This window comes from Amblyraja radiata, chromosome 1 (genome assembly GCF_010909765.2).
Source record: "Amblyraja radiata isolate CabotCenter1 chromosome 1, sAmbRad1.1.pri, whole genome shotgun sequence".
NCBI lineage: Eukaryota > Metazoa > Chordata > Chondrichthyes > Rajiformes > Rajidae > Amblyraja > Amblyraja radiata.
This window is the reverse complement of record NC_045956.1, coordinates 22,901,764-22,926,423: the sequence shown is the minus strand read 5'-3', so window position 1 is coordinate 22,926,423 and position 24,660 is coordinate 22,901,764. Positions and strand designations below refer to the sequence as shown.

Genomic DNA, 24,660 nt, shown 5'->3' with positions numbered 1-24,660 from the left:
GCCTAGTTTGTCGCCACATGTTCGCTGGTGGTCGCTGGGAGTAGTCTCCACAGTCGCACAAAAATTCATAGATAATACTTTGGCTTTGGGCTTGGTTTTCTGAGTTGAGCACTTATCCTTGTATGGCATGTATTTTGTGTTTTATTTATCCAAATCTAGCTACAGTACCTAGATTTCATGGATTGCATATTGCTGAATGATTTCAATGAAACGTATGGGTGGCGTTGTGTTGTGATATTCTGTTCTTTCAAACATCTGTTTTGCCACCACCTTAGACAAAGTAAAAATACAAGATGGTACTCGAACAGCAATCAAACTGTATTTCGTAAAACAGAGCGTTTTACATGTAAAGGTCAGATTTTTACTTCAGGATTGTTGCAGGCCAAGTGACTTGCCCATCCTGACATTGCCAATTCAGACTTAAAATGCGAATAAGTTTGGTATTGATATTAACTGTTTAAAACAAGTGCATGTACAGTAAACCTTTTCAAATGGGTTGCTCACAATGCTGGAGATAAAGCTATTAACTTTGTTTTGAGGTGGATACTGCCCCTGGAATCCTACATGAAGGCACTCAAAATAGGCCCCAGTTCACCTTGGAGATTAATTTGGTATTCATCAGTGACAAAGTGATATTAATGAAAGGGTGGCATTAATGCTAACCTTCAGTTTCACAACACAAACCTTGTGTGCAGCTCACAGTGCAGGCAGTTCACACAGACTGAGCTGCCCAAAAAAAAGAGAACTTCCTTCTACAGCCAAAAACATTTAGTGACTATACAATACTTCTTCAAAGTTGGGGCTTGAAAGGTATTTATCCAAATGTCTGGTTTCTCATCGTAACCCTGGTTTTTATTTTATTCCGCAAATTTTGGGAGATTTTGATGGCTGGAGAAGCTGTAGAATGAGCATGAAGTAGCAGTTAAGGGCCTGTCCCACGAGCATGCGACCTGCAAGCGGCAAGCGCGACCAAACTGGAAGCGGGGGCCACGCAGAGGTCGAGTGATCCCCGTACAGGGCCAGTCCCACCAGCATGCGCCTGCATGCGGCGAGCGCGACCAAACCGGAAGCGGGGGCTACGCGGAGGTCGAGTAAGTGACGTGAAGTTCGAGCGAAGTCCACGGGAAATTTGCGTGTGACGTACTGCGTCAAGATGCTGCGTACGGCGTCAAGACGCTGCGCACGCCCGTCGAGGCGGTAGGCCGTTGCTGCGCGGAATTTTTGAACACGCTCAGTTTTTCGGAGCCTCGCGCGATGTCGGGACCAGCTCTGCACAACTCCATACGGATCCGGCGATCGAAGTGGGACCAGCCCCTCGAGGCCGTACGGCTCAAGCGACCACGTTAGGTCGCGGTTGCCGCATGGAGTCGCATGCTCGTGGGACAGGCCCTTTACTAATAGGTTTAGGTTTATTATTGCCATGTGTACCAAGGTACAGGGAACATTTTTGTTTTGCATGCAATAATACTATATGCTATAATACTACGACAGATAATACTATACCTAAATATAATCAAGTTAAACTTAACTACAATAGGTGGTGCAAATGGAAAGGTACAGAGTGCAGAATATAGTTGTCAGCATTGTAGTGCATGTGTTCCATAGACAAAAACTAGTGACCACAGTGGAGCAGAGATATACATAAGATACACAAAAATGCTGGAGAAACTCAGCGGGTGCAGCAGCATCTATGGAGCGAAGGAAATAGGCAATGTTTCGGGCCGAAACCGTTCTTCATCAGTCTGAAGAAGGGTTTCGGCCCGAAACGTTGCCTATTTCCTTCGCTCCATAGATGCTGCTGCACCCGCTGAGTTTCTCCAGCATTTTTGTGTACCTTCGATTTTCCAGCATCTGCAGTTCCTGCTTAAACATATACATAAGATGATTGAGTATCAACTGGTCTCTTCTAGCCTGTTCATATGGTGCTGTTGCTATACACCTCAGTTGGATTTGCTTATGTTTAGAAAATTTAGTTTTCTTTTCAGTGCACAGTAATGCGGAGAGAAAGAGTGGACTGCATGGCTATAAGAGCTCATGAAGAAGAAAAAAGAAATATTCTGGCCATGTGTAATGCAATAATAAAGTAGTACAAGGAATATTGAATGCTTTGTTCTTTTGTTTTAGCTACCGATGGAACATTCCCATACAATGGCACGCACTGGATGGACAAAATGGAACTTTATTTTTCAACATGTCGAATGAAACAGGTATGAATGAGATGAACAAAGATGGGACTCCGAAAGGTAGGCTTTTGATAACATTTGAAATGATGGGAAAACAGAACATGCAAAGGCTAGGTAACAGGTCCTGAAAACGATGGGTAGTTTCTACAAAGTGGGAATATGAAATACTGCCTCTGAAAATCTAAAGGCACTGTCTGCCCAAACTTACAGCAAACGAGGATTTCCACTCCTGGTGGAAACTCAAACATCGACCCTTCTTTTGTGAGACCAGTGTCTCATTGTCATGAGGGTTGGTTCCAGTTTTCTGAAAGCACTGAACATTAAGTAATTGTGTATCGGTCTGTTCACATTGAAGCAATCCAAGCTGACGGTTACTCATCCCCGGAACAAATAATTTCTGTGCCAGACTCTGTACAGTTAAGAAATTGCAAGCACAGAAAGGTGGCGCAAGAGTAGAGCCGCTGGAGCGGCTCCTGGAGCAGGAGCTCCTGCGAGACACGCTACGTGAGGGGCAGTCTCGCTGGAGGGTTCAGGCATACCCTCCACAGTGCCTAGGTACTGCCCATCGCTTCCTCCTTAGTGTGGTTAGCTTTGGGGTGACCAGTGGCTGGGCTGGTCATGAAGAGCGGTCACTGGCTGAACAATATCGGGAGTATGCTTGAGGTACAGGATCAGGAAGAGCTGCTGGGTGTGGCCGCTATGTGGCTCCACCACTAGCGAGATGGCTTTTCAGTCTCAACTGATGGCCAGCTTACTACCTGTCTTTTCCAAAAAACCTCTCCAAGACAGGTAGCCATGAGGCGTTGGTTTTATCACGCCTCCCCTAAATTGCATTTACTCAAAGTGCCCGCCATTATTGGGGGATACATTGAGCAGCGCGTTTAACCTAAATATTTTAAAAATGCATTTGGTACCCTGACGTCGGCTATCATGTCCACCTGCTCATTCCAGAAGGGCAGGGTAGTATGGCAAAACACCTGACCCTACTGTTCAACGGTATACCTCATAACTTCTGAAATGAACTCACAAACCTGCCCTCAATCTATGAAATTAACAGGACTATGAGAACGCCGACCTCATAAGCACAGATCCTGCTACCTGGCACTTACCAAACCAGTCCTAAAAAACTGGACGAAGTGTTCAAACTATTCGGCACAAGAGGGCAGAGTCTGGAATGAGCACCACACTAAACCAGACAGCAGTACCTCTACGTGTCCACCAGGGGCGTCTACCTCATGGTACTGGTGAAAGCTCGGGGCCTGCATGCCAAACCTGTAGCATTTTAGGCCACGGCCCAGAGCAGGCCCCAGGGGAAAATGTGCCACCCCCCAACAAACATCGTCCCTACAAGAACAAGGAACCAGAAACCGAAGAAAACAACAATGAAGACAGATAAGTATGGTTCCTACCATCACATAAAGGTTAAGGGTTGTACTAACAAGGGGTGGATGAATCACGCCTGGTTAGGAAGCTATCACTCTTGGTAGTTATATACCAAAAAATAAATACAAGGGGAATAGAATTAATATCTTGCCACCAATTCAGCAAGCACCCCAAGTGGTCTACCCTCCCACGATGGTGAATGACGCACCATCGTTGATAAACCACTTGAGTATTTCACCAGGTATACCCATTCATGGGATTTGTAACTACTACCATGGATCCAAGGATACTTTATGGTAGACATCGACCTTGAAGATGCACACTATTCAGTACCTTCTCATATAAGTTTCGGATATACCGCAATTACCTGGATGGAGTAACCATGATGAGCGTTGCGGCATTTAAGTCAAAGTTATCCAGAATCAACTAGCCCTGACACTTAGAAACATTCCGTCATGGCATGTCTATATATTAATGACAAACTATCCTTGGATACAGCTTTAGCTGCATCGCTTCTCGGCCTTTTGGCTAAGATCAAGTGTAGTATCTGTTCTTATCAGTTTAATAATCTGATACGTCCCTTATCTAGGGACCATATATTAAATTGAATTTTGGAACAGGGAGATGGAATAGGGGCTTGCTCCGTCCACTCCACGCATCGACCCAGTATTGCAGTGCCTCTGGGAACGGTGCACAAAATATATATCCAGATATTTACGTTGACCATCCACAACGTTGTTATCTGGTATTCATTAAGACTATCAGTCATGGTGCATTAACCACCAATCAACTACGTGGCAAAGTAATTGGGATATAGCAGCATTACCAGCTACTGAACTTTGTACCTTTCCTATGAGCTGAGATACTAGTGTTCAAAACTATCTCCATACCTGTAATATGGGGGCAAATGGATTAATCTGTAGTGTTATCATGGAATTTATCGGCAGGAGGATTATGGTTGTACACTTCCACCTGTTTTGAGTAACATCTTATGTGTCCTGATGTGTTACTGAGCTTGTAATACTTAATGCCAATATGAATTGACTTAAACATGTTATATATTAACTTACTTAATTCTAGTGAAGCATTTGCTCAGTAATCCACCAAATTTGCATGTTCGTTTATAAGATAACAACATCAGTGGTGGCATATACCAAACCACTTGGGCGGAGAACATCGATATTAGGGGACAATTTATTAACAATTGGAAACCGTATGTCGTCAAACATGTTTGACCATCAGTAACTCACCTATCAGGTGAGCTAAATACTGTAAACATACATTTAAACCAAAAATATTTGCTGAAATCACTAAGCAATATGCACACCAGATATCGATTCCTTATATCCAATTAAATCACCACGTACTAACTTACGTCACATGAAACCAATCTCAAGGCAGCGGCAATGGAGACATTCCCGCGTATTGAGGGGTGGGGGGGAACCTAACCTCTATGTTTTCCTTTCCTTCTACCTCTTCAATAGGTACTACGGCTTCATCAGTCGGGTACTACGCAAATTACAGTGGACCAAGTCCACAAGCATGGTTCCCAGTGATCCTCGACATGGTCATTAAAAGAATTGCAGAATTGGGAAGACCATTGCTGTGCTTGGATCAGGAGCACTATCAACCTGATGACAGCATTCCGTCGCATATCCTAGGGAACATACCTGAGGAGCATCAAGAAATGGTACACTGTTTCCAAAACAGGAATTACACATTCAACTATAACAAAAAAAAAAAAAAAAACTGTACTGGAGCTCCTGGCAGGTCTTCACCACAATGAAGGACATGTTCTGTTAGCCTACTCAACTTGGGTACCGCTCACTGGTGATCAGATACAGGAGAGGTATATCAATCCATTCCCCAGAAATAGGTACACCCAAATTGGAATGTCAGTGAAATCCTGACATACCTTAGGGGATGATCACCAGCCAGGTCACTCACCCTGGAACAGCCTACCCTGAAGATGGACATGCTGGTGGCCTTACATCAACACAAAGAGCCAGCTCTCCCATCTACTGCGATGGGACAACATGGTTATAACACCAGATAGTGTCACATGCCCATTCAAGGGTTGGCCAAACAGAACAGACCAGGAACATCAGGTCCAGTCATGAAATTCCGGGCATACCCACCTGAACCACGTTTTATGTGTCATGACCCACTTAGAGATCGACACAATAAGGAATACCGAGGGAGAGGAAAAAGCCTTATGGGTCAGCCACAGGAAACCTCATGGTCGGGAGACGAGCTAAACTATCTCTAGTGGCTCAAGCAGGTACTGGGAGTTGCTGGAGTAAATACTAACGTGTATAAAATCTTATTCCACCAGAACAGCTTCCACGTCAGTAACTAAGAGGATGGACGAGCCTATGGACCACATCCTGGCTACAGCGGGGTGGTCTAGGGAGTATACGTTCCAAACTTTTATAACAAACCACTGACAGAACCTGTATCGTTTGCAGAAAAAGAATCTGCAAAAAATATATAATTTAAGCCCGGGGGAGCAATTGGTCTTGTTGTTGTTAATAACACCATTATTGTTTTTACAAACAGATTCATGGTTGATTACGATAACATACTTCCTCCCTCGAATGACTTCGGCAGCGAGTGAAGTATGAACTGTTACACGGTTTGAAATCACAGAGCTTTGAAGTCTTCACGTAGTCACTCACGTGACTCCGAAGTAAAATAGTAAGATTAAACGAGAATTTACCAGTTTGAGGTTTGATCTGTATTTTATGAGGAGTTACGATGAGGGATTACGTGCCCTCCGCTCCCACCCTCATTATATGGATCAAACTAATAAATTGATGTCTCCTTATCTTTACTATGTTTACTTCAAATAACTGTGTCTATCTGTGATTCCACACCGCTGCTTGGAAGTATGCCGCGCCTGCGCACTGAGCGGGTTCTTCACGTAATCCCTCATCGTAACTCCTCATAAAATACAGATCAAACCTCAAACTGGTAAGTTCTCGTTTAATCTTACTATTTTTGATATCTTTCCCCATGAGGATGTACCTTAACAATTGGAAACATACATTGGAAATTACATCCAGTTGATTCCAAAAGTGAAAATTATAGAAACATCTCTACTGTTTCTTCAAACATTTCCTGAGAAAATGAATTCTGTTTAGTCAAGCTTTGGAAATGTTAATTATGACATTGAGCCTATTTTAAGGCAGCAAACTGTCACACACAGGACTGGAACAGCAATTTTATTTGTTATGAAACCAGAATATGAATTTAGGGTAAATTCATTCCTACACTTCGAAATGTGTCAGCACCAAGTTTTAATATCAGGTAACCCAGTATCTCCCCACCAGCAGCAGCTGACTTACCCACCCCAACATCACACTACGTTACAAAGGAAACATTACACAACGAGTTTTTTAAATCCCCAAGTTAAAATGAAATGAAATACCAAGTTGATCTCCTCCAAGTTTGATGCTAACAACGGAGGACACCGTGAATTCCTCCTTGAACCAGCTGGAATCTTCTTTTGATACTCTGATCAGGCTCCTCTTATATCACTGGGAGCTGGCTGATGATATTGGTGTATCTGAATCAGTTGTCACGGTGCCTTCGACACATTTAAGCTATCTGTAGGAATGTTAGCAAGAAGCCTTCAGATAAGAAGAGTTTCTCCAAGCCCAATAAGGGAAGTGCATTTTGCCCCTGTCCTGTGGTCCTTAACTTGCACTACATTCATCTGAAGCATGCTCCTCACGAAACCTACTTTAAGCCTAAGCAATGGCCATGAACTTCCTGTGTTTGTCACTTCCTGGCTACTTCTGACAATAAGTTGGCCAACAATACATTAATAAGAGTAACTCAGCAGGTCAGGCAGCGTATCTGGAGAAAAGGAAAAGGTGATGTTTTGGGTCGAGACCCTTCTTCAGACTGAGAGCCAGGGTAAAGGGAAAAGAGGAGTATAGATGATTGTATAGAGAGATGGAGAACAAATGAATGAAAGATATGCAAAAAGCAATGATAATCAAAGAAAGGTGGAGTCCACAATGGAATCAGTTTACCCCACGACAGAAGGGGGAGGAGATACAGTTTGAAGAAGGATCTCCTGTCGCATTCTGTGCTGCATCTTGGTGAAACCAGTCTGTCCTAGAGGTACTCTTCAGGTTGACCAGTGAGCCATGGTTATTTAGTTTTAGTTATTTGTTTACTAAATTAGAATTTGGTCACAAAATCAGAAACAGAAGATTGACTATATTGATAGAAAAAAAATTGTTGATAAATGTGGCTTAATTTTTAATGTATTTACGTACTGGCATCTTTTTGTCTAAAAAAAGCACTATTAGTCACAGAAAAAAAAAGAAGATAAATAAAAATAAGCTTTAACATTTCAATCTTAAAATTAATATCTGACTATTCTGACAAAAATGCAGAAGAGGTATTTTCAATGTTTAAGAAGGAACTGCAGATGCTGGAAAATTGAAGGTAGACAAAAATGCTGGAGAAACTCAGCGGGTGAGGAGCATCTATGGAGCGAAGGAAATAGGCGACGTTTCGGGTCGAGACCCTTCTTCAGTCTGAAGAAGGGTCTCGACCCGCAACGTCGCCTATTTCCTTCGCTCCATAGATGCTGCCTCACCCGCTGAGTTTCTCCAGCGTTTTTGTCTACCTGAGGTATTTTCAATAATACATTAGTTTATTTTAGAAATGCCATTCGCTTAGTTTGCTATTTTCTTACAATAGCTTGTTGCTATTCTTTTTTCCCCCAAAATATTTAGAAACTATCTATCAGCCACCTAATGACATCCTAAAAGTAAACACGGATCATGTTGGCTTCTTTCGTGTACAGTATGAAGAAACAGCCTGGCAAAGGATCATCAATGAACTACAGAACAACCACACTGTAAGAATGATTTTATGATCTTTCTCCTGAGTTCAACTTCCAAAGTGTAAATGGCAAGGACTGTGGAGACTTAAAGCACTCAGGATGCTGTGATGTGAGGGTGTCAATATCACCATTGTAATGGAGGGAATTTGAGAGTGTCGTATGGAGCGACGATTAATTTTGCTCGGGGATCCCTGCACTTCCATGGAGTGTGTTATTATAGGATCCTCCGACTCCATCTGCAGAATCGTGAATTGGTGAATCAATGAATGCAGATATGGTGACTGTAAAAGTAAATCCTGAAAATGTTACCTAAACGTCAAAACAAAACTGCAAAGGCTAGAAATCTGAAATTTAAAAAAAAAAAAATGCCTGGCGGGTTCGGCAGCCCATGTGTATAAAGAAACATAGGTTAACATTTCAGGTGGATGATCTTTATTCAAAACTGAAAAACAGGGAAAGCAATCATATTTTAGAGAGTGTGTGAAGAACTCCTGTGGCAATGAACTCCTGGTTTCCACCTCGTCATATGACGAGGTGGAAACCAGGAGTTCATTGCCAAATGGTATTAGCTCCATCTAAGAGAAGGTAATGAATACTTATTTAGTTTAGTTTTGTGTAGAGATACAGGGCAGAAACAGGCCCTTCGGCCCAGCGATCCCCACACATTAACACTATCCTACCCACACTCGGGGCAATTTAGACTTATACCTAGCCAATTTACCTACAGACCTGTACATCTTTGTAGTGTGGGAGAACCGAATATCTTGGCGAAAACCCACGGGAAGAACGTACAAACTACGTACAGGCAGCACCCATAGTCAGAATCGAACCCGGGTCCCCGGTGCTGAAAGCGCTGTAAGGCAGCAACTCTACCGCTGCGCCACTGTGCCGCCCCAATCAGTCACAGCTGATTTGTCTGAAGGAGCATAAGTCGAGAGAGAAGAATAAGGGCAGGAGAGAAGGAGAAGGGATGAATTGTGAGATGCAGAGCTCAGCACTTGGTGGTTGCTGGTCAAGTAGCATCTGTGAAAGGAAAATAAAACAAGTTAATGTCACAGGTGGAGGAAGTTAGAACAGGACTGGCAAGAGCTTGCACAGACAGAAAGGGCTGATTATCCTGCTGAATCTGTGCTGAGACAGAAGGTCAGGTGTTGTTCTTTAGGTCAATGTTCGGCTTCCGAGGAAGCCTGCAGAAGGCCAAACGCAGAGATATCACAGAGTGGGAGGCAGGCAACTCGATGCTCAAAGTACAAGATAATCACTGCTTTATCTGGAAGAAATGCTTGTGACCTTGGACGGTGGAGACAAAAAAATAACAGGTGTTGCTACTCCTTGAGATGCTGGGGAAAATGCCATTACATGGTATGAGGAGTGATTGAGGAAATGGAAGGAAAGAAGATGTGGTTCATCGATCCTGTTTGAAATTAGAAGATGATTTATTGAATCTGAAGAGAGATGGTGTGGAAGTGAAGCCAAGAGCAATCTTCTTCCCGCTTTGACAGAGCAGAAGTGCAGGAAGTAGACCAGACACAATTGAGGACCTGTCATCGATGATAGCAAAGAGGCCAGACTTAAAGAAAAGTGAAAGACCTATCAGAAGCAACAATGTATAAAGTATGGAAGGTGGACAAAAGTGCTGGAGAAACTCAGCGGGTGAGGCAGCATCTCTGGAGCGAAGGAAATAGGTGACGTTCCGGGTCGGGACCTAAAACGTCACCTATTCCTTTGCTCCATAGATGCTGCCTCACCCGCTGAGTTTCTCCAGCATTTTTGTCTACCTTCGATTTTTCTAGCATCTGCAGTTCTTTCTTAAAACATGTGAAAAGTATCATCGTCAGAAGCCACAACACTAGTGAGAATGGAATGGAGTGTTTACAGGAAATGGGGTGGGAGGAATTGCTGTCAGGATAACTGCGGGAGCTTATGGGTTTGTCGTTGATAAGCTTGGCATGAGTCTATCCCCCAAGATGGGGATGGAAGAGTCACGATAGGCAGATAAAATATCAGATCTGGAAGAAGTGAAAGTTAGTGCAGGAATTAAATTGGCAGAAAAGCAATGACATTTTTGTGCTTGTTGTGAAGACGATGAATGACTGCCGAAAGGACTGGTTGAGTCTTTGTTCAATGAACAACTGTAGGGACCTCAGACAATGGTGGGATGGAGATTTGATGTTCATAGTGACAATTAGCCAGCTGGGACCAGGAAACTGGAAACTGTCCGATTGTCAAAGTGAAGGTGGGGCATGGGAGGTGTGAAAAATGTTCTGCATGTTGGGGGAGTCCAGAACCAAGGGTCACAGTTTAAGAATAAGGGGCAGGCCATTTAGGACTGAGATGAGGAAAATCCTTTTCACCCAGAGAGTTGTGAATCTGTGGAATTCCCTGCCACAGAAGGCAGCGGAGGCCAATTCACTGGATGTTTTCATGAGAGAGTTAGATTTAGCTCTTAGGGCTAATGGAATCAAGGGATATGGGGAAAAAGCCAAAATGGGGTACTGATTTTGGATGTTCAGCCATGATCATATTGAATGGCGGTGCTGGCTCGAAGGGCCGAATGGCCTACTCCTGCACCTATTTTCTATGTTTCTGTGTGTTGGGAATATTTGGCCTATTGAATGAACCACAACTTATCTTGTTCACTGTACACTAAGCTGCAATAACTGCTTAACAACCTGTAACCCAAAATGGATTTTAAATGTGCGGAGCCCAAATCAGTGAAATAATGAATTCAAAATTCCATGGTATACAAAATATATTTTTAGGTTGAATTACCTCAATTTAACCTCAAACTTAATTCCACGTGTAGGACATTTTTTTTTCCTCCCTGAAACAAAAATGGCCATAGATCTCAGTGTTGTTTCCTTACTGGTTTGTTGTCTCTGACAGTTTTCTACTGCACTTAGATGGCAACACTAGGTAAGAAGAAATCTACAGCAAATAGATTGCTAAATTACTATAGGCATCTTTCTTTAGTGTTAGCAGCATTGCCATCTCAAAGGTCTCAAAGGTCTTTTGTTGTCACGTGTGTCAATTAAGGTACAGTGGTATTCGATTTACTGTATTTGCTGCCATTTTCCAGTCCACAGTGCATGGAGAGCTTTGTGCTTTCTAAACTTGGCATAATATCTGCTTTTCCGTTTAGACATTTTCACGGACTGATCGCACAGGATTTATTGATGACACATTTTCACTTGCAAGGTAAGTGTTTGAGGAGCAATCCTTGAATTTCGAGAGAAAATGTTTCCTTAAGGAGCATTATTTGATACAGCAAGTTAGCATTCTATCTCACTGATCGCAGGACTACGGTGTTAAGCTCAAAACAGAAATGTAAATTAGTGATCTCATTTCTAGAATCAGGGTGGGTGCTGAACGAGTGCAATATCAGTGATGTCTAATTAATGAAGCAGAAAAGAGGGTAGGACTAATTCCGTGTTCCTGCTTCTTTATCATTTCTTGGGTGAGCTGCAGGCACCAGTGATATTGTTCATGACCCCTGGCAGTAACATTCCACTAGGGTAGCAGATGCTAGGAAATTGCAGTAACTCAAATGACCATTTGGGGCATCATCATAAAGAACTGCCCACCATGTTGACAGAAGGGCGGCACGTGGTGCACCAGTAGAGTTGCTGCCTTACAGCGCTTGCAGTGCCAGAGACCCGGGTTTTGATCCTGACTATGGGTGCTGTCTGTATGGAGTTTGTACGTTCTCCCCGTGACCGCTTGGGTTTTCTCTGAGATCTTCGGTTTCCTCCCACACTCCAAAGACGTACAGGTTTGTAGGTTAATTAGCCGGGTATAAGTGTAAAAAATTGTCCTCAATGTGTGTCAGGATAGAGTTAATGTGCGGGGATCGCTGGCCGGTGCGGACACGGTGGGCCACAGGGCCTATTTCCGTGCTGTATCCCTAAACTAAACTAAACTAAACTAAACTAAACTAAACTAAACTAAACATCCATTTTGACCCACTGTCCTTCTCTTTTCCCAAACACCTTTTGGAAGATTCTGTTGAATCTGCTTCCATTGCCCTTTTAGGCTGTGCATTCCTCATCTTTTGTCGAGTGGAGGAAAAATGCAGAAAAAATGCTATTAAAAATGTTTGCTTTCCTGAATGGCCTCGGAGCTCCACTGAGGACAGTCAGATTGCTCGTCTGCCACATTTTATGGATGGTACACAGAGCAGCCACAGTGGTAGAAGGAATTAAATTCTATGGTAATGGAAGCGCTTTCCTTATTGTATGTGGTCCATAGTACATATTGAATATAATAACATGGTTGACAATCATCTGGTTTATTCTAAAAAGAACCACATACCGGGATGGAGTTGGTGATTAAGGAGTGAAATTTGTTACAGAAACTTAGGACATGTCTTTGGACCTATGACTTCTCTCCAGTTAGGATGACTACATGTTGGCAAACAATGTGCTCCTGAATACAGTTTGGAGAATCTGTTTCCACTACACAACTTGGGCCATTGACATCTCACTGCCTTGCGAGGCTAGTGCTTTGGCAAATATGCACTTTCTTCTCCCTAAATCTCTTTGGAGTTCCAAATGTATACTTCCAAAAGTGTTACTGCCCCTTTTCTTTTGTTCCATTTATATCCAAGTTTGCTATTAATACCACAATGTGCTGTCAGATTTCTAAAGGGCCTGTCGCACTTTCACGGGGTAATCCACGAATTCTCCCGAGTTTTCCCCTGAATCAAACTCGCAGAATGTTCGTAACGAGTCCATAGGAGGTCGTAGGAGTTTGTAGATATATCGTAGCGGCTCGTTATGCTAGCCGTATGCATTTTTTCCAGCCCGTTAAAAAATGTCCACGGGTAAACAAATGGTCGGGTTGAAAGAATTAAGTCGTGGAAGTGAGACAGGCTCTTTAGGAAGATACAGAGAAGCTTCACCAAGATATAGACCTTAAATGGTTGGGTGAGCATGAGATAAAATGAATATAATGTGGAAAAATTAGTGGTCATCAAAATTGATTGCAAAATAAATAAAAAAAAGTAAATGGTGATAAATTGAAGTGTTGCTCTTCAGATGGATTTGGGTGTTCTTGGAGGTTGAACATTTATTGCAAAAGGATTTGAATACAAGAATAAAGATGCCTTACTGCAATTACATAAGTCTCTGTAATATTGCATACATGTCGGGTCTCCCTTCTCAAGGAAGGATATACAGGAGTGTAATGAAAAGGAAGAAATGTCATCAGAGGAGACAAAATACACTGAGTCTATATTCTCAAGAATTCAGAAGAATGAGGGGTGGTCTTGAAACGTACTAACTTCATATAGGGCTTGACATAGTAAGTTGAGGGATGTTGCTGAAGTATCTGGAACTAGAGGACATTGTACCAAAAGAAAAGACAGTCCTTTTTGGACTGGGGTTCGAAGAACTGCCTTCATCCAGAGGGCAGTAAATCTTTAAAATTCTATGCTCATGAGGGCTGCGGAGGCTCAGAATATTCAAGATTGGTGTCAATAAATGTTGCACATTCAAATGAATCAAGGGCAGATGCTGGTCACCTGACACCAACATTTGTATTGACACAAATAAAATATGTTAGGGTGCTGAATTTTAATTACTTATCCTGTGATGTTTGTCTTTTTCTGCAGGGCAACCCTGCTAAAGTATTCTGTGGCTTTAAACATGACAAAATATCTAAGCAAAGAAGAAGATTATTTACCTTGGTCAAAAGCCATTTCATCGATTGCATATATTCGGGACATGCTAGAAGATGATTATATTCTTTACCCAAAATTCCAGGTGATCTATAATTAATATCTTGAAAGAATGAATAAAAGTCAATATGAAAGCTCATACCATTCATGTTTTCCTTGGCATTTTTGGTTTTGTAGATGTATTGGAGAAAGCAGGTGAAGCCCATTGCAAGTACACTTGGTTGGAATGATTCAAGCACCCATTTGAACAGGTTTACTATTTTGTCATAATATAATGATGAATCCCTCCAACTATTGAATTGCCTCAACTAGCCTACAGATTAATTTTGCTGTATCCCTAGGTTATTAAGGGAAGATGTTCTGGGGCTTGCATGCCGCATGGGAGATATTGAAGCATTACACAATGCAACCAGCTTATTTCAAGAATGGTTGGCAGGAAAACGGTAAGCAAATTGTCTCTGATATTTATAGGGAAAGGTCGAGAGAGTACCGTGAGGAGGGAGGGCTGGAAGGCAGAAATTGTGGTCACATAAAACATCCATCGGCTTTATTAAGAATTGCTTAAGAAGAATTTCCACTTTTTTATTCCTTTTTTACTTGCTCTCATTTGGGCAAACTTCAATAGAAGCCGACAATGGTCTTGGGTTCTCAGCAATGATTGCAGAAGGTTTGTTTGTGGGGTTGGAGAGAGCAGTTCTGCGACAAAGGGCAGATGTCTGCTGAATCCAGCTGCTCCTACTTCAGGTGATGGTGTTACTAAACCCTGGGAATCCAAGCAGGCTGGTATTACAATTTTCAGCCTGATTATGTATTATAATGGGCATTCTATTCTTTGAGCGCAAGGTAAACACACACTTTGCAACCTTCATTTACAAAATGTGGTGGAAAATGGGTTGCAATCATATTGCACAATTGTTAAATATTAATGCCTCATATTATGGGACAAAATGCACACTCTTCCTCACTCACCCCAATTTCACCATCCTTAATACAGCATTATTTTAGTAAAAATACTCTTAAAAGAAGATTGCCGTTTGCAAATAATTTCAAATTAATTTTATTTATTCTAGTATTGCACCTAATCTGCGACTGATTGTGTACCGTTATGGAATGCAACGAATTGGGAATCAGACTTGGTGGGAATACATGTTTAAGATGTACCAGGACACGCCCCTTGCTCAGGAGAAGGACAAGCTTCTGTACGGGTTGGCTTCAGTGGAAGATGTACAACTTTTGGACAGGTAATTGCAAAATGAACGATAAGTTTATTGGCCAAGTATTCACATACAAGGAATTTGCCTTGGTGCTCCGCCCGCAAGTGACAACATGACATACAGTGACAGTTAGGAATGACACATAAAACATTAGACATTAATAAAACTGCTCTGGAACTACTTCATGAGATTTATTGCAATACTGTTGCCACTGCAGAAACTGAATTTTTTTTCCAAAAACTGTATTTGTTTTTTGGTGTAATTTCAAATTCTGTTCAAAGCTTTTCTCAATTGTCCCTAGTTGTTTATCTGGTTGCCATTTCAGCAGTACTCAGTTAAAAGTCATCAAAGACTGTGGCCATGGCAGATTGAGCAAGCAACACAAAATTTATGAATATATTTAATCTGAAATTCCACAACAAGGAGAAACTGAAGGCCAACTTACAAAACAGATGGCCAATACCCAATATGTCATTATAGATATAAATCTATTATTATTGTCTCAAATATCAATCTACTAATTTTTCTTCTTCTTTATAATACAGGTTCTTAAAATACCTAAAGAATGAAAGTCTAATAAAGAGTCAGGATGTGTTTACTATAATCCAGTACATTTCATACAATAAGTACGGAAAAACGATGGCATGGGATTGGACACGACTCAACTGGGAATACTTAGTGCAAAGGTAGAAACGTCTCATCTTTTCTTCTGCCAGTACAGTTTCACAAACAAGTTAACTTATTCAAATTTATGTTTCTCCCAAGTTGTTAATGGTCAGAATCATAGCTCTATTCATAAGTTCTAGCAGCAGAATTAAGCCATTTGTCCCATCAGGTCTACTCCACCACTCAATCATAGCTGATCCATCTTTCCCTCACAACCCCAATCTCCTGCCTATTGTTCTGTAAAATCTCAAATCTTTTCACAATGCATATTTAATTCAAAGGCAGATATCTCAAATACCTTTTTTTAAATGTGCATAAGCGAGCAATCCACAATTGGAGCGGTTTGGTAATGGACGGTTGGATACAATAGTGAATGGCGCAAAATTGAAAATGTTGGATATCTGAAATAAAAACAGAATGCTGGAATAATTCATCAGGTCAGGCAACACCAATGTAGAGAAAACCAGTCAATACGTCGGATTTGTGACCTAAATGAAAATAAGCTGGGCTGAAAATGTTACTTCAAAGCCTAAGATTGAATGTGCCAAGCAATCTGCACCTCTATACACACAGTACACAGTGATAAATGGTATCATGGTTCTTCCTGGACACTGAGCTTGCACAGCACGGTGGTGCAGCTTGTATGTTAATGATTTGGAAGAGGGGATTGAAGGCTGTGTGGCAAAAATGATACGAAAATAGGTGGAGGGTCAGGTAGTGTAGAGAAAGCAGGGACTCTGCAGAAGGGACAGGCTGGGAGAGTGGGCAGAGAAGTGGCAGATGGAATATAGTATAGCAAAGTGTGGAGTCATGCAGTAGGAATAAAGGCATAGACTATTTTCTAAATGGGGTGAGAATCCAGATATGGGAGGTGCAAAGGGACTGGGAGTACTGTTGCAGGATTCCCAAAAATGTAATCTGCAAGTCAAATCAGTAAAGAAAGCAAACTCAATGCTAGCATTTATTTCAAGAAGGCTTGAATACAAAAACAGGGATGTAATGGTGATGCTCTATAAGGTGCTGGTAAGGCCACATTTGGAATATTGTGAGCAATTGTGGGCAACATATCTGAGGAAGGAGGTGCTGGCTCTGGAGAGGGTCCAGAGGAGGTTTAAAAGAATGATCGCAGAAATGAGTAGGTTAACCTATGATGAGCATTTGTCGGCACTGGGCCTGTACTCACTGGCGTTTAGAAGAATGAGGGGGACCTCATTGACACATCAGATTCAGATTCAATTTTAATTGTCATTGTCAGTGTACAGTACAGAGACAACGAAACGCATAGAGAATAGTGAAAGGCTAGGACAGAGTGGATGTGGGGAGGATGTTTCCATTGGTGGGAGAGTATAAGACTAGAGGTCATAGCCTTAGAAATAAAGGATGCTCTTTTAGGAAGGATATGAGGAGGAAATTCTTTAGTCATAGTGTAGTAAATCTGTGCAATTCTCTGCCACAGAAGGTTGTGGAGGCCAAGTCAATGGATATTTTTAATGCAGGGAAAGACAGATTCTTGATTAGTACAGATGTCAAAGGTTATGGGGAGAAGGCAGGAAAATGGGGTTTGGAAGGAGAGAAAGATCAGCCATGATTGAATGGCGGAGTAGACTTGATGGGCCAAATGGCCCAATTCTACTCCTATCCCTTATGACCTTATGGTAGAGCTGGTGCCTCACAATGTCAGAGACCCGTATTCGATCCTGACCTTGGTTGCTGTTCTTCCTGTGATTGCATGGGTTTCCTGCGGGTGCTCTGGTTTCCTCCTGCGTCCCAAAGACTTGCGGGTTTGCGGCCTCGGAGAATTGCCCCTGCAGTGGAAGAAGTGGATGTGATAGTGAAATAACATAAAACTAGTGTAATTGGTGGTCGTCAAGGACTTGGTGGACCGAAGGGCCTGTTTCAATGATGTATCTCTGAATTAAACTTACAATGTCTGCTGGTGTTCATCAACACACATTGCATGATTGATGTTATTGCTGCCATATTGTGGCAAGAATAGATTGGACTTTGATTGCAGGACCAAGCCATCATAAAAGCATGATGATGGGCTGTTCCAGATGCTTTAAAAGACTCATTCTTACCTTAGATGTCATTGTGGAGTCCACCAATTAAACAAGGCCTGCTATCAGGGCCACACATCACAGATGGCAGCAACATTTTCATTGTCACTGTAAGGACCTTTCATGTTTGTGGTGGGACAAATGCAGCAACCCTTGCCCCAAGCACACACCTCTAACATTACAATATCCCTTTGGCCTTCAAAGGTGTGGGGTACCCTCTCTCATCTCACATATACCCTATGAAGGGAAGGAGTCTCAAATTAGCATCACGATTTGACTTGGCAGTTCACAACACCAATTATTGCTCTCTGAGCACCCAACGTTGAAGAGAATCGCACTTTCAATTTTGCGTGCAAATATCTATGTAACACGCGTTTTTTGTATGCCACATGTTGGGACAATGTACCCCTTATGTTCCCTGCATGATACTTGCATTGGATACTCACATACTACCATGTTAGCATGCATTTCAATGGATCGAAAAAGCTTTCTGGGTGATCATGATTAAATATCTAAGGTGGAAAATAAATCACCTTTTGGATGGTAGTTTAAATGCAAGTTCTTCGAAAGAAAAAAACAAACTCTTTTCTTCAGCTAATTTAAGAAAGATAAACTTACTTTCTCTACATTTCCCTAACCATTTTACAGTAAGGTGGTAAATTTTAGTTTGATGAATAACAGTGGAAATTCAGCAGTCATTTGTGTACACCAGGGTATCACAGGGAGTGATATGAAAATGACCCACCACTTTTTTCCTTCAGGTTTTGGGAATCATTTTCTGAGAATATGTTGCCAGTCAAGGGCCTTGACTGTCAGGAATCCACACATGATGTGCCTGTGTTTTCCTGATGTGCACCTTTAGTTTGGGTGTATGTTCACGTCTTCAAAGGAATGTATTTGGGATGATCAAGTGTTTAATATTGCTTTAAAGAACAGCTTAGCAAACCTACATTGTGTTCACCTTTCAGATACACAATCACTAGTAGAAATCTTGGACGACTGATATTGAGAATAACAAGATCATTTAACACTGAACTCAATTTGTGGCAGGTAAGTCGCAAGATGGCAGTTTTAGAAAACCTTTGATTTTTTTTTGCACTATTGTGTGTAAATCCAGATTAGTAGTATATATTTAATTTATTGTCATGTGTACAGTGAACAGCTTTTGTTTGCCTGCTATTCAGTCAAAGAAAATACTATACATGATTACAATCAAGCTGTCCACAGTGCACGGATAAATGATAAATTGTACAACATTTAGTGCAAAGATGTAACATTGAAGTCCGATTAAAGACAGCTCAGAGATCTCCAAGGAGGTTGGAGGCAGGTCAGGGCCACACATCCAAATGATGAGAAGACTGTTCAGTTGCCTGATAACAGCTGGGGGGAAAACTGTTCCTGAATCTGGAGCTATGCATCTGTGAGACAAGATCACAAGCTCACTCAGACAAATGCAAATAAATAAAATTCAAAGACAGTTATCTGTTATTTCGGAGCTCCACTCTCAGGTGCAGGCTGGTTTTAATTGTGAGAGTTTGTGGAAAGTGGGACTGGGATACATTGTTTAATGAAAGTAAGACATGGGCCCTTGAATTTGTAGGTGTTGAGAGGCTGGAAGGAAGGTAAGACAGCAACTGAAGTCTTGACTCAGTGGTAAATTTACATGACAAGAATCAGACACTACAGGATTATAAGTAAGATACTAAGAAGCTTTAGCAACTTAAAAAATTGCTCTAACTAGCATGTGGTCAACGTGCAGGTGATGAAAAAGTGGGCATTTGCTGTTAATAATTGGAAGAACCATAGAAATCAGGAACACGTTTGCATTCCAAAGGCAACATACCATGTGCGTGATAAATCTGAAATAAAAATGTGATGAATAGAAACAGGAGACTCTGCAAGTCTTCTCCACTTTGCACCTGCTCAGCATAACCTTCGACTACCCAACAGACCAAACATCTATCTTACTCTTGACTGTAATCAATGACTCATCTTGTACAACTCTCTGGGATGAAGAACTCCAAAGAGTCACCACCTTCACAGAAGGTTTCTTGTTTCCTTCTTAATTGGACAACTCCTTATTTGGAACTATGCACCCTAATTCTAGATTTCCCAACTACAGGAAGGGTCCTCTGATTATAAACCCTATCGACCCCTGCATATTCTTATTTGTTTCAGTAAGATTGCTTCTCATTCTTTGAAACTCCAAAGTATACATCCATCCTACTCAACCTTTCTTCTGGACTAACCTTGTCATCTAATACATCAGCCCACTGAACAATCTCAGAATTGATATAATTACAAATATTTCCTTCCTTAAATAAATAATGCCAAAAGTGCACATCATACTCAGAGTGGTCTGTCCAAGAGGTATAGCAAGCCACCTACTTTTATATCCCAGTCCCTTTGCAGTAAAGGCCAAATTCACATATGCTTTTCTAATTGCCTGCTATGTCTGCATACTAACTTTCTGTGTTTCCTGTATGAGGGCACCCAAATCCCTCTGTACATTCTCTAGTTTCCCTCCATTTAAATAATGTTTATGTTTATTTTCCTCTTGCAAAATTGGATGTTTTTCATTATACACCATCTGCCAATTCTTTGCACAGCTCGCTCAGTCTATCAATCTCCCTTTGCATCCTCCTCACAACTTGCTTTTCATCCCATTTTTGTAGCATCATTGGCTATATATCAGTCTTGAATATAGATTGGAACTTAGTGGCCTTGGCACTCAGCCATCTGATTTGCAAATCTGAAAATGATAGATTTCTCCCAATATTTTGTTTTCTGTTGGTTAGCCAATCCATAATTCCAGTTAATATAACCATCAATGTTATGAGTTCTTACCTTGAGTAGTAACCTTTTACGTGACACCTTATTGAATGTTGGTTCCCCTTTACCTACCCTGTATATTACACCCTCTCCTAAATCTGTCACTGCTTGATTGTATTATTATTCTCAATGTCCTGTTACTAGTAATGGATTCCAGCATTTTCCCAATGATAGATGTTAAGCCAATTGCCATTTTGTTCTCTGCTTTACATTTTCCTCTTTTCTTGAATAAAGATATTACTTTTGTAGGTTTGCTATCCACAGGGACCTTCTCAGACTGTAGGGAATGTTGACAGATCACTGCAAAATATCTGTAACGTCTGCAGCTAATTATCAGATTCAGAACTGTCTGCCTTGAGTTGCATCAGTCTTCCTGGCAGCTATTCTCTAGTGATTTTGTAATCATTCTCCTCTCATTTGGCCTCTGATTTTTTTTACTGTTATAGGTATTTTTTGTATCTTCAAGTGTAAAGCCAGATGCTAAACTTGTGTTTGCAGTTTTTACTATTTCCTTACTTTGCAAAACAAAAAACTTAGTCTCATCCAAGAAATAGACACCTTGTTTTCTCTCTTTTTATACAGTAGTAAAAGTTCTTTCTATTTTTAATATTTCTTGCTCATTCACTTTTGATGCATTTCCTCCATTTGTTTTTTAAATCACTCTTAACCAATTTCTAAAAATGTTCACTAATCTTCTGGATCATCACAAATCGGGGATCATGACAGAAGCCTCCACGTGGCGATCCCCGGAAACGACGGCACGATGCACTCTGTGACGCGTCAGGTGACCAATTCTTCCAACATGTTGGACGACGACAGGAGCCAACAGCGAGCTATATACGTCGTCTGACACACGAGCAAACGATCACAAATCATTGCAACATTTCCACCCATTCTTTCAATTAACGGCAGTTCTAAATTCCTTCACTTGTCTGAGAATGATCAAATCTTGTTAGATCTAGGTCGCTATTTATCTATAATTTTAAACTTTAATCTAATTTCCTAGTTTATATCAGCCAATTCTGCCTTATGGTTAAGGAACAAATCACCTTTAAACTGAATCTGAAATTCTATCATGTTTTGATAACTCTTCACGAGAGGATCCTTAAGTGTGAGACCATTAATAAATCTCTCTCATTACACATGTTAATTGCTTAAATACTCCGTTCCCTGATTGGCTCCAAAATGTAACAAACTATCCTGGACATTCCTGATCTTCTTACAATCTATAATAAAGGTCTTAAGGGCATAAGGAATAGGAGTAGAATTAGGCCATTCGGCCCATTGTCTACTCCACCATTCAATCATGACTGATCTCTCTCCCTCCTAACCCCATTCTCCTGCCTTCCCCCCATAACCTCTGACACCTGTACTAATCAAGAATGTATCCATCCCTGCCTTAAAAATATCCACTGACTTGGCTTCTACAGCCTTCTGTGGGAAAGAATTCCACAGATTCACCACCTTGTGACTAAAGAAATGTCTCCTCATCTCCTTCCTAAAAGAGCGTCCTTTAATTCTGAGGCTATGATCTCTAGTCCTAGACACTCCCACTAATTGAAACATCCTCTCCACATCCAATCTAATCAAAGATTACAGTGGTCAAGGATTATTGGAATAAATTTACATTTGCTCTATTTTTCTTTAAACAAACATGTCATTTCTTAATTAATAGTGGTGACACCTGCATTGCAGAATGGTTGCATTCCTAGAAAACTGTCCACATTGTGAATTTCTATTAAGCAAAGCCAAGTCATCTCCACATGTATTGCGAAAAAGTACATTTTATTCTTATGTCAAATTTTTGGGCTGTGTTTTATGAATTCTGTACGGGTGAATTTCCCAGATGGCTGTAACAAGGAGGTTACCTGTACTCAAACCCATTTTCTGGGGGGCCAATAGAGCATCGAGTATAAAACATAAATGCTGGAATTTCTCTCTGGTTCTGGAAGTATCAGGCAGTGAAGAGAGAAACGGAGAGAAACAGCACTGGTATATGTTCCAGAAGTATGGTTCTAAGACGGGAAAATGGAAACTGATAATGATTTGTAATTATTGTAGTCAAAGGGCTTTGAAATTACTAATTGAAAGATCCTTGAACTTCTGTTGAGCTTCTTGTGTTGGACATTGAGAACATGGGGAGCATGAGTTAGATAATTAAAATGAGGATGACAAGATGTCAGGGTGATGCTTGTGGACTGATTGGAGATGGCGAGAAAAATTATCAATTGAATTATGAAATAAAAACACAATTATAATTTACTAACTAGAAAAAATAATCCAAGTTAATTACTATTGCATGTCAAATTATTTGGGGTGGTGAGTAATGGGAAGAATGCAGCGGAAATACATTCGGCAAATTAATCATGCTTATCTGGGAAGGTGCCATGTGAATGGGAGGGTAGCGGGGTGCTTTGAGGTCTAGATCAGGATATATAGGAAAGAATGTATAGGAAGGAACTGCAGATGCTGGTTTATACCGTAGATAGACACAAAATGCTGAAGTACTTTCTCCCAGCTAACAATGATCTATTCTACATTTTCCTTGAACTGCATCTCTTCTGATGTCTCGTTTTCACACCTTACCCTTCCTTATCTCTGCATCTCCCTCTTTCCCTGACTCTCAGTCTGAAGAAGAGTCTCGACCCGAAACACCACCCATTCCTTCTATCCAGAGATGCTGCCTGTCCCGCTGAGTTACTCCAGCATTTGTTGTCTATATAGGAAAGACTGCTCCCTTTGAAATGATGAAAGGGAAAGAAAAGTTTTGATGGGTGGTGACTGTGTACTGGATAACAATCTATTGAATCAATCAATTGCTCCAGAAGAAAGCAAGGGGAAAAGAGAAACTCTTGTAATGATCAGTAGGGAACAGTAATTACTTTAATGGACAATTTCTTTCCCCAAAGATACCAAATTTATGTTTACTCATTTCAGATGAAAGACTTCTTTGCAAAATATCCAGAAGCTGGAGCCGGAGAAATCCCTCGTAAACAAGCTCTTGAAACTGTGCAGACAAATATAGATTGGTTAAACAACAACAAGAACGAAATAGATCAATGGCTGCAGAACAATCCCTAAAATTGTAAGGATATTGCAAATCTTCGGTGGAAACACAATCATCCCTGTGAAAGCTGAATGCAAGGAAATTTGCAGCAGCAGTGTTTGAGTCCAGTGTCAATATTTGTATTATTTTTGAAAAGTTTTTAGGAAATTACGGTTTAAAAATTATATTTTAATTGCGGTCAGGTAGTTTGTGCTACCATTCGGGGCTGCCTTTCGTTTTCCTCATACAATCATTGTGCCTTATGATGACATTGTTTACAATACAATCAATTAAACTGGGATAAGCCACACATTGCCATTATTGCATCACATACAATATGAGAACTACTGTTATAAAGAGGAAAAAATAAAATAAAACGTGAACATTTTAGAAATTGGATCATGCAAGCAGTTGGCTTTATTAGCATCTACCTTATTTCCTTTACTCCTAAATAGAAACAATGAATTCTGGAGATCTTTACATCAGCATGACTAAAATATTGCAGTTGCTGAAAAACTAACATAAAAAAGCATACAAAATGTTGGGATATTTGGCAACTTGAGCAGTATCTGCAGAGATAAATGCAGAGTTAATGTTGCCTGTGATACGATACGATACAACTTTATTTATCCCAGGATGGAAATTGATCTGCCGACAGTCATAAAACACAACAAGATACATGAAACATTAAATTAAAGTGACGAGTGGAAAGGATTGGGGATGTGTAAAGATTGGGGA

The 24,660-nt window shown here is 41.0% G+C and overlaps 1 protein-coding gene and 1 non-coding gene across 2 annotated transcripts in view; both read left to right on the top strand.

The window, feature by feature from the left end:
- Positions 1 to 24,312, top strand: part of LOC116971642 (glutamyl aminopeptidase) — a 74,990-nt gene extending 50,678 nt beyond the window's left edge. Inside the window, exons 11-20 of the mRNA XM_033018855.1 lie at positions 2,125 to 2,207; positions 8,321 to 8,445; positions 11,573 to 11,628; positions 14,042 to 14,192; positions 14,285 to 14,358; positions 14,449 to 14,550; positions 15,178 to 15,348; positions 15,867 to 16,007; positions 19,013 to 19,094; positions 23,814 to 24,312. Of these exons, the coding sequence (XP_032874746.1) occupies positions 2,125 to 2,207; positions 8,321 to 8,445; positions 11,573 to 11,628; positions 14,042 to 14,192; positions 14,285 to 14,358; positions 14,449 to 14,550; positions 15,178 to 15,348; positions 15,867 to 16,007; positions 19,013 to 19,094; positions 23,814 to 23,957 (1,129 nt within the window). The 3' untranslated portion in view covers positions 23,958 to 24,312. The remainder of the gene's footprint in view (positions 1 to 2,124; positions 2,208 to 8,320; positions 8,446 to 11,572; positions 11,629 to 14,041; positions 14,193 to 14,284; positions 14,359 to 14,448; positions 14,551 to 15,177; positions 15,349 to 15,866; positions 16,008 to 19,012; positions 19,095 to 23,813) is intronic.
- On the top strand, positions 4,075 to 4,266 carry LOC116983871. The gene has a single exon (XR_004414833.1). It is a non-coding gene; the product is annotated as a U2 spliceosomal RNA (small nuclear RNA).
- Positions 24,313 to 24,660: the final 348 nt, after the last annotated feature.